The sequence below is a fragment of the Vespa mandarinia genome, chromosome 25 (genome assembly GCF_050613455.1).
Source record: "Vespa mandarinia isolate Hongniang chromosome 25, ASM5061345v1, whole genome shotgun sequence".
Taxonomy (NCBI): domain Eukaryota; kingdom Metazoa; phylum Arthropoda; class Insecta; order Hymenoptera; family Vespidae; genus Vespa; species Vespa mandarinia.
In genome coordinates this window covers 354,345-365,000 of record NC_140834.1, presented here as the reverse complement: position 1 = coordinate 365,000, position 10,656 = coordinate 354,345, and the positions used below count along the sequence as shown (strand labels likewise).

The 10,656-nt window shown below is 35.3% G+C and overlaps 1 protein-coding gene across 12 annotated transcripts in view; it reads left to right on the top strand.

Moving 5' to 3' along the window:
* sog (chordin short gastrulation) overlaps positions 1-10,656 on the top strand; it is a 62,845-nt gene that overhangs the window by 35,703 nt on the left and 16,486 nt on the right. For 11 of the 12 annotated variants that reach the window (XR_014983620.1, XM_085664292.1, XM_085664287.1 and 8 more), the window contains 2 exons: positions 4,288-4,391; positions 10,168-10,297. The exons of the other annotated variant lie outside the window; for it this stretch is intronic. Coding sequence is in view for 10 of the 11 variants with exons in the window: in XM_085664292.1 (XP_085520418.1) it covers positions 4,288-4,391; positions 10,168-10,297 (234 nt within the window). In the remaining variant the exon portion in view is untranslated. The remainder of the gene's footprint in view (positions 1-4,287; positions 4,392-10,167; positions 10,298-10,656) is intronic. 12 annotated transcript variants of the gene reach the window in all.

Genomic DNA, 10,656 nt, shown 5'->3' with positions numbered 1-10,656 from the left:
ATCTTTTGACCCAAGTAAACTTGTTCGTCTGCCAGAAACAAATATAAGCATCTGCCTCCCCCATTACTAACACCACCACCACCACCACCATCATCATCATCATCATCATCATTATCATCATCATCATCATCACCACCACCACTACCACCCCTCTCTCTCCCCCATGTCCCTCCCCGCATCCCCTTCACTCGTCTTAAACCGCGCGAAGGAAAATCTTTTTTTATTTTTTATTTATTTTTTTATTTTTTCTATTTTCTTTTCTTGCCCTAGTACTAATTATAAATTATTTTTGTTTAACTTAAGCGAACGAAAATTTTCGAGGGCAAATATATATATATATATATATATGTCTTTAAATTCTGATAAATATCGAACGATTTTGGATAATATTATAAACTCGTATGTGTTTATAATATATATATGTGTGTGTGTGTGTGTAAGGATACATATATATATATACATGTATGTATGTATGTATGTATGGAAATATGCGCCAACTACACTCCAGCTGATTTTTTTTCTTTTTTTTTTTTTTACACTCCGTACGTTCTCTGTGTGTTTACGTAAGGAACGTTTTGCGTCACGTCTCTCGCTACCATATAGATTGACCTTATAGATCTTCCACGAACATCTGTGCCGAGGTGAGCAAAAAAAAGAAGAAAGAAAAAGAAAAGGAAAGAATGAAAGAATGGAAGAAAGAGAGAAAAAGAGAGAGAGAGAGAAAGAGAGAGAAAGAAAGAAATTCGGTAGCTATCTTTAACTTTATCCCAGATTTTCAAGACATTTTATATTCGTTCTCTCTCTCTCTCTCTCTTCCTCTCTCTTCCTCTCTTTTTTCTCTTTCTGTCTCGTTTATGATACAATTTTTGCAAGGGTTCGAAGGACCCATCCGTGAAATTCGAAACGAACGCGAACGATGGAACGATGCTGGATTTTAATACTCGTAAGCGGAAGTAGCACGTGTTTCTACATTTAGTATTTCGTTGAATATATTTTCTTCTTTTTCATTTTTTTTTTTTCTTTTTCTTTTTTCTATCTTCTTCATTTTTCATTTTCCTTTCTTTCTATTTTTTTTTTTTTTTTCCTTTTCCGACAAGAAAATTATTTATCAAAACGAAATCGTCATAGGTGGAAAAGGAGATATAAGTTAAAAGTATTCATGGCGGACTTATTTCGAATTGGTACGTCAAAATTTTCGAATTTTAAAACGAATCATTTGATATACGATTATATAAATCCTAACGATTCTAATATACGAAACTTTCGTTATAAATTATTAGATTCGATATGGTAGTATAATTTTCATTAGTTATTTATTTTCGATTAATAGTCGACTAAATTCGAGATAAGATCTTTCTCGTATCGACGAAGACGACGTTAGCATATGTATGTGTATAAGAGAGAGAGAAAGAGAGAGAAAGAGAGAGAGAGAGAGAGAGAGAGAGAGAGAGAGAGAGAGAGAGAGAGAGAGAGAGCTTTTCTAACCGAAATAATATTCCCCGAGTTCTCCTGTTAGATTCTAACAAAGTTCATCGAACCCATGGTGTGAACATTCATAGCAGCCCCTCAGTCACAGCAGCCCCTCTTTAAACCCGCTCGTACTATCTGAGAATAGTGCTTTAGACTAGAAGAACGGTGAAACAAGTTCTTCCTGGAATTCACGATGAAATTCTTAGAAAGGTCCTGAAGAATCCTGAATCCTGACTAATCGCCATATTATATCTTCTTCTCCTGTATATTTTTCTTTCTTTCTATCTTCTTCTTCTTCTTCTTTTTCTTCTAATGTCCTCCATCACGTCGATAATTGTCGGATTATCAATGAATTGATAAGATGAAGGGATTATAAATTTTCGTATTATGATCATTCATTTTTATTTATTTATTTTCTTCTCTCTTTTATTGATTATTTTTTTCTTTTTTCTCTCGAAAGACGACATACAAATATTTTCTCTCTCTCTCTCTCTCTCTCTCTCTCTCTCTTTCTCTTTCATTCACTCTCTTTTACGATTTTCTTCGGCTGTTGCTCAGGCGGAGGGGGGCGGAGGGGGGTGGGTAAACGTAAAGGAGAAGAAAAAAATGGAGAATAATAGACAGAGAGAGAGAGAGAGAGAGGGAGAGAGAGAAAGGGAGAGAAAAAAAAAGAAAAAAAAAAGAGAAAAGATAGAACGAGAGTCTGCACGACTCGACTTCAACTCGACTCGCATATTTGCGATACGGTGGCGTGTCGAGGCTCTCCTCTCATGCTCCTGAGTTGCTTAGAACCGAGTCCGCGCTTAGAACGACTTAGCACGGGCGGTGCAACGACCTCGTGCAACGAGCCTTGCTGTCTCTCTCTCTTTCTCTCTCTTTCTCCTTCGTCTTTCTCGACGCATACATTCTCTCTCTCTCTCTCTCTCTCTCTCTCTCTCTTTCTCTTCTTATATTTCATTGGACTCGCGTAAGCGTCGCGACGCATCATCGGAGGATCTTATCGCTTAGTGAAAAGTTTGACTTGTCTTTGAAAGCTTTCCTAATCAACCCTGTTGATGTATTCACGAGAGAAAAATAGAGAGAAGGATTTTTATCATCACTTTTTTTACATCCACTATAGTCTTCCCACTCACTCATCGTCATCACTGTCGACGACGCTGTGCTAAACAAATTCACAAACACATGTCGTATCATTTATTGTCACCGTCGAAGTTTCTATCGTTCTGCAGTCACGTTCTCAAAGCCAATTACGTAACGTTTATCACACCACCCCTCTCCTGTACTCATCCATCTGTTCTCACCCCTAGCTATATCACTTGCTTCAATCTTCATCCCCATTCTTAATCCTCATCTATATATTCCTAGATATATATATATATATATATATATATATATATATATTTTTATATATGTATATCTATAAAAAGAAAAAAAAAACAGAGAGAGAGAGATAACAAAAAATTAGAGAATCATTTCGATATATAATATGTATTGTGAAATTCTAAATAAGTGTTAATTTAAACGCGAGAATCTTTATTTCTGGAAAGGAGAGACCATCTTCGATACGATTTATTTTTACGTGGGAAAGAAGAAAAAAAAAAGAGAGAGAGAGAGAGAGAGAGAGAGAGACATGTGTTAGGGACTTGCTTTCCATATTTTTTTCTTCTTATTTTTTATCTTTCTTCTTTATTTTCTCTCTTTCTCTCTTTCTTTCATTTTTCTTTTTTTTCTTTTCTTTTCTTTTTTTTTTCTTTTTTTTTTTTTTTTTTTTTTTTTTGGCGGAAGAAGATGATGAAGAGGAAGAAAAAGAAAAAAAGAAAGTGTGAGACCTGTAGTCGTCATTTTTAAAGGAGACGACGGCCTTGTCGCACCAGAGAGTGTCGGCCAAGCAGGCTCTTCCACTCTTTTTCCGTCTGCCACCTTCTCTCTCTCTCTTTCTCTCTCTCTCTTTACTATCTCTATTTATCTATCTATCTTCTTTACTTCTTTCATTCGAGTGTCTTTTCTTTTCATCATTCACAGTCGACACGTGTACTCGTTACAAATGTACACTTATTATCAATTATCAATTCACCTACCCAATTCACCCTCTCGACGTTACTTTCTTTTTTTCCCCTCCTTTAATTTTGATTGTTTCTTTTTATTTATTTTTTTTTTTCTCTTACTTTCCTGGTTTCTAACTATCGACGAAAGGTTGACAGGTCACGTATAAGTCTATCATCGAAATAGAGTAGACGACGAATAATAGAAAAGCGTACACGTGTTCCATGGTATTACTCGAGTAGGTAATCAGTATTCGTCGATCGTAAGAAGAACATGTGCGCTTAGTTTGATTTATCGAAATAAAACGCGAGATGCATATTCGAGATATAATACGCGATATATCGATGACGAATAATATTTCTTTAAGCTGTGCAAAAGAGAGAGAAAGAGAGAGAGAGAGAGGAACGGATAGGAAGAAGAAGTGGTTAGAGACGAGAGCTAAGGAAGGATATCGAAGGAGATAACCGATTACGTTATACTTTAAATTTAAGAATTCGCGATTACGTTATGCTTTAGTTTCGCTAATATTGCGTCATTAAAGAGGAATATATGAATATATATATATATATATATATATATATATATATATATATATATATATATATATATACAGTAAGCGCTCTCTCATAGGATGACGCGAGTTTTTATATCTTCTTTTTATAGATATATATATATATATATGTATATCTTTGTTTTGTTTCTTATTATTTTTCTTTCTTTCTTTCTTTTTCTATTCCTTTTTTTTTTTTTTGTTTCCTATTCTCTCTGTTACAGAATGCACCTTCGGAAAGCAGATTCGAGAGTTGGGTTCTACCTGGTTCGCGGATTTGGGACCACCGTTTGGAGTTATGTACTGCATCAAATGCGAATGCATTCCGGTACGTATTAAAGTGGGTGTGCCACTGTTCTGTATGCCACGATTCTTATGCCGCATACTACATATATATATATATATATTTTATATATTTTATATATATATATATGTGTGTATATGAATATAGTAATATAAATATGTAAGAGGTATTTCGCGCGTGTACAAGCAACGCTATATATACATATCCCTCGCTTACGTTTGCGTGCGTTTTTCTTCGTTCGTTCGACCTTTGACCCCTCTCATGTCTCGAGAGACTCGCCCTACGGACGAAGCCGGGTCCGTGCGTTCAACATTACATTTCTATGTAAGATACCGACCCGACACACAACTCCAAGGGAACACACAAGAAGGTCCATGTTTATACGTGTATATACGTATGTATGTAACGTGTATACGTATGTAATATGTACATACATACATACAGTGAACGTTAAACATGCCGTATACATAATACAGGCTCTTTCAAAAACAATCTCCTTGCTCCAGGATCATTTAGAAATTGACGATATTATAGGATGTTATTTTTAATTAGGTTAACTTGTTATCATAGTTTCTAATCTTATTGATAAGAGATCGTATATGATATTATCAGTTAAAAAATTTATAATCGATCGTTCATATATATATATATTTTTTTTTTATCAAATCTTTTATCAATGATCGATACCACCGTACGGGTTCTTCTCTTCGTTTGAAAAAAAAAAAGAAATAAAAATAAAATAAAATAAACTTGATTCTTATCTTAACAGAAAGAAATAGAAGAAGAAGAAAAAAAAAAGGGAAAAGTCCGTAGATATATACAAATGCCGTAAACATAAGGAGACGACGATATCTCGAATCTGGGTGACGTGACCTACGGAGAAGTTGACGTGCTTTCTAATCCCATTCCCGGTCCCGAGACAGACTGGCGTCCGCAAGCGTTTCTGTTAAACGTATATAACGCCGATCTTTGGTTTAACAGATACATACATACATATACATGAAGATATGTAGATATCTATGTATTTATGTATATGAGAAACCGCCTTAAGTGTGTGTGTGTGTGTGTGAGAAAATGTTTCAAAAGCGCGTTTATAAATTCATTTCGGTCATCGTTTCACCTACTACGGTTTCTTTTTTTCAAAACCAAAAAAAAATATATATATATATATATATATACATACTCGTACACACATTCACGCACACATATACGTACGCATGATATAGGTATATATTTTTTGGAATTGGCATTAACCTGCTTTCGATGAAAAACTCTCGTTCGAATTTTCGCTTTACCTCAGATATATATACCATATATACATATATATGTAAAGATATTCATTTACATTCCGAACGTTTCCTGACGACAACAGACCGTTTTGCGTTCCATATACGGTGAAACAATAGCGTCATCATCGGTGTTTCGTCTACACACCGACGAGTATTTCTACCCACGTATTCTCTCTTTCTCTCCCTATCTTTTTCTCTCTCTTTAGTCGTTCAGAATTTCATTACCGACTTGAAAAGTACCTGCTCGTTGTCGTAGTTTAAACGTTACCACCGACTAAAGACAGGAACAAACGATATGAAAGAAAAAGAAAAAGAGAGAGAGAGAGAGGGAGAGAGAGAGAGAGAGAGAGGAAAAGAGAGGTTGAGATAAAGAGAAGGAGGGCGGTGTTGAGAGAGGAGGATCACTGTTAAAAGACATTAAATAATCAGTAAATGGTAATGAAATGCTATCTGATGAGCATACAGAATAGAAAAGGATAAACTTTAAAAGAAGCTAATTGTACGAGATTATCTTTGTAAATTCGACTTTACTTTTTGACGAGTCTAATTATTCTCTGTTTTTTTTTTATTAAGGATTAGTTTTGAGGGATTAATTTAACAAATAATTTTTACAAATTTCACGTTACTCCTCTTTTTGTAATAATTATTGTCCACGTCGTCATCGTTGTTGTTGTTGTTGTTGTTGTTCTCTTTTTTTTTCTTCTCTCTTTTTTTTCTTTTTGGTCCATTTCCAAACGATCCGATCGATTTGTATTATTATTACGTGTTGAAACAAACGAGGACGCGAGAGCGTTCGTGTCGTTTACGACGACACTCGTAAGATATCATGAAAGAAGGATTTAATCCGCACCCACACAAACACACACATACATACACGCACATATTAGAACGCGCCCAAGTTACTTTCGAGAAAGTCGAGCGAGTTCTCGATGCAAGCCAAGATATGAAAATTCTGCCCACGGCAGAATATACTCCTGTTAGTATATCGGCAGCCTATTAAAATACTCGTCTCCATTATACTCAGAGAGAGAGAGAGAGAGAGAGAGAGAGAGAGAGAGAGAGAGAGAGAGAGAGAGAGAGAGGACTCCGACTTATCCCTCCACCTCCTCCTCCTCCTCCTCCTCCTACGCAATATACCTCCTCTTTCGATTTTACTCCTTCTTTCATTCATTCATTACGATACGAAAGTGAGACCACGCAGGCGTTTATTATTGAATATAATAACAACAACAAACAACAAGAACGATCGACTATTACAAATGAAAATATAGATTAATAATGAAGGATTATGGGTTGAGTGTATTTGTACTTTGTATATGTTTACACATACATATATATATATACATACTGATCGTTCATCAATGTCATCTTCGTCTTCGTCGTCGTTATCGTTCAAAAAAGAAGAAAAAAAAAAAAAAAAAAAAAAATAAAGAAATAAAAAGAAATAGAAGAAATAAAAAATAAGAATGAAAGGAAGAAAGAAAGAAAAGAAATAAAAGATGAAAAACACGTTTGCGTTAATGAAAGCATCAGTAATTAGAAATAATGAAACATTTAACACGCTATACTTTAGCAAGGGCAATACTATTGGCATTGCGGTACGTCGGAAGCCGACAGTACAGGTATATATATATATATATAAGTATATATATTTGTATATATATATATATATATATATATATATATATATATATATATATACACCAGCTACCGTATGGTAATGCGACCAGTCAATAAAGTTATCTATCAGTTACGTACACGCACACACACGCACACACAAACACACATACACACATACACACACACACACGTATATAACCACTCTTTGGAGTCGATTCTCAAGCGCCTACTTGAATAATCTTAGTGTTTAGTATCTTAATCGTCCTTTCCGTTCTCATTAAACATCTAGAAACTCTATAATCTCGAGGAGATAATTTTCTTCTGTAAACATATCATACTGATTATATCAACTATAACATAATATTTCGTTGTTTGCGATTAAAAAAAAGAAAACAAACAAACAAACAAACAAATAAACAAATAAAAATAAAGGCAGAAAAGAAAAGGAATGCACTTAATTCGATCTTCACACACTCTCTCTCTCTCTCTCTCTCTCTCTCTCTTTTTCTCTTCCTCTCTCTTTTTCCGTGTGCATTTGCATGAATTCGATAGATAGATCGATAGATCCATAGATCGATCGTTGTATCCTACCGTGCTTGCGATCATTTTTAATAGAGTTCAATTCTATCGATCTTCTTATAAGATGTCCTTGACTACTATCAGTAATAGAAGAAGCCTTTAATTTAGTTCCTACGTTTTTTCCCCTCTCCTTCCGTCCCTCCATCATCCCTTTCTGACCATTTCCCTTCGCCCCTTGATCTCCGAGACGTTTATACAGCGGCCACGTTGTGTATTTCGATTTCGATTCGTCACGATTAAAACGTGAGACAAATAAAATGTACTATATTTAAATTAAATTTTAAGAGACCCGTGCATGCTCGTCTCTATGTACTTATCTCTGTACTTATGTATATGTGCATATATATATATATATATATATATATATATATATATATGTATGTAGGCGTGTTAAGCTAGAAAGATAGAAAATGAGCAGAAAAAAAGGAATGAGAGAGAGAGAGAGAGAGAGAGAGAGAGAGAAGGGAAATGTTGTCCGTGGGTATAGTCGCAGGAAGAGCTTATGGACGAACGCGCGAACTCTATTTTTAGAGTTGGGTGGAATGACAGTCCCTCTGTCGAGTGTACATGAGGGGCTATTGATAGGTCCGCGGTCTTGGTGTGTTAGAAGAAGAAGAAGAAGAAGAAGAAGAAGAAGAAGAGACAGACGCGCCTCGCGCCTATGAATCAGCCGAGCAAATACGAGGGAGACCGTTTTCGTTCTTTGAAGATTACATCCTCTCTCTCTCTCGCTCTCTCTCTCTCTCTCTATCTCTCTATCTCTTTCTTTCCTTTTTTCTATCTCTCTCTCTTTCTCTCCATCTCTCACAGCATCCTTCGTACTTGTTCGCGCCACCTTATCCCTCTTTACCTCTCTCATCCCTAACACCTCTCATCCAACCTCTACCGACCTCGAGTCAACCTCTCAACACCATTGCCAAGCAAGATTTTTAGTTATGTTTGGTTCTCTCATACCAAATGGAAATATTTCAAACGAAGAACTCGAAGGAGTTCCAAGTAATCCTTTTCATTCTTCCTTTCCTTCCTTCCTTCCTTCCTTCCTTCCTTCCTTCCTTCCTTCCTTCCTTCCTTCCTTCCTTCCTTCCTTCTTTCCTTCTTTCTTTCCTTTCTTATCTGATCGAAACCGATGATATTTTTGACTCTTCCGCGACGACCGTGATTTTTATCGTCAGAAGGGAATCGGCAAGGAGGTTTGCGAATAACCAAAGAATTCTCAGGTTTGGGATTAAGAAAAAGGGAAATAATCGAAAATCGTGGCAACGGGTAGAGTTTAATGTCCTCGACTTTCAATCTCTCTCTCTCTCTCTCTCTCTCTCTTTCTCTCTCTCTCTGTTTCTCGATCCTTTCGGTTTCTCAGGAATGTCGCATGGCTCTATAAAACCCTTCACTTAATTTCCGCCTCTCTTCGGTTTATCCATGGCCAAACCATGGAACATGGATTCTCCTTTTTTTTTTTCGGGTTGCGCCCACAGGTTCTATAAAAGTAAGAAGAAAGAAAAAGAAAAAGGGGAAAAAAAATAAATGTTAAAAAAAAAAAGAAAAAAAAAGAAAAAACTCCTTCACACCCAACAAGAGAGAGAGAGAGAGAGAGAGAGAGAGAGAGAGAGAGAGAGAGAGAGATAACTAGATTGGCTCGTAATTCCCACCCTAAACTCTACAATTTATGACTAACTCTTCTCTCCTTTTTGACTTTGTTAACTTATAATAATCTGATATCTCTGACGAGAAAGAGAAAGAGAGAGAGAGAAAGAAAGAGACATCATCTCGAAAGTAATTTTTTTTTTTATATATCTTTTTTCGATTTATTCATTTCTGATAAACTAGTTCTTTCTATGTACTCTATCAGATAGCAATTACTTCCTATGGGATAAATTCAATGACGCGTAAAGAAGTAATATACACTTTGTGCTTCATTTACATACTTGACAAACACACCAATGGTACTTTCCAAAGTAATCACTATATATATATATATATATATATATATATATAAGTTATTGATAACAGGATAGATACGATTCATTATTCCTGAGGTTAGATCAATGAAATAGATAGCAGTTGTTTCAAATTTACTCTCATTGCGTTGCGTTGCGTTGCATTGCGTTGCGTTGCGTTGCGTTGCGTTGCGTTGCGTTGCGTTGCGTTGCGTTGCGTTGCGTTGCGTTGCGTTGCGTTGCGTTGCGTTGCGTTGAATTTAATTTGGACTGAGTTAAATTTAATTGAAATACGATCGAACGAGGATATATATATGTATACAATAATTTATTTTATAATATTCTCCCACCTAATATTTTTTATCTTTCTTGCTTTAGGTGCAAAAGAAACGACGTATCATCGCTAGGGTTCAATGCCGCAACATTAAGAATGAATGTCCGAAGCCCACCTGCGACGAACCAGTCTTACTTCCGGGAAGATGCTGCAAATCGTGTCCCGGTGATTACAGTAAGTTTTCAGACGGTAGTACATAAATTTCCTTTCGATTGCGACGACAAAAATGAAAACAAAGAAAAAAAAAAAAAAGGATTACGTTCGTATCGATTAAATTAATTAACTTGTGTTACGGAAGAATTAAAATAGATTTCTTTCATTTCCTTTTTTTTTTCTAAACAATCTAAATTTATAATTTATTTATATTAAAAAAAAAAAATATATATATAAATATATATATATATATATGTATATATATATATATATATATATATATATATATATATATATATGTTATTAAATTCTTTCGTGTAAAATTCTTCATGGCTATTGCGTCTGGCTTTAACCGGCCGTGACTACTTTGCTCGTTGAAT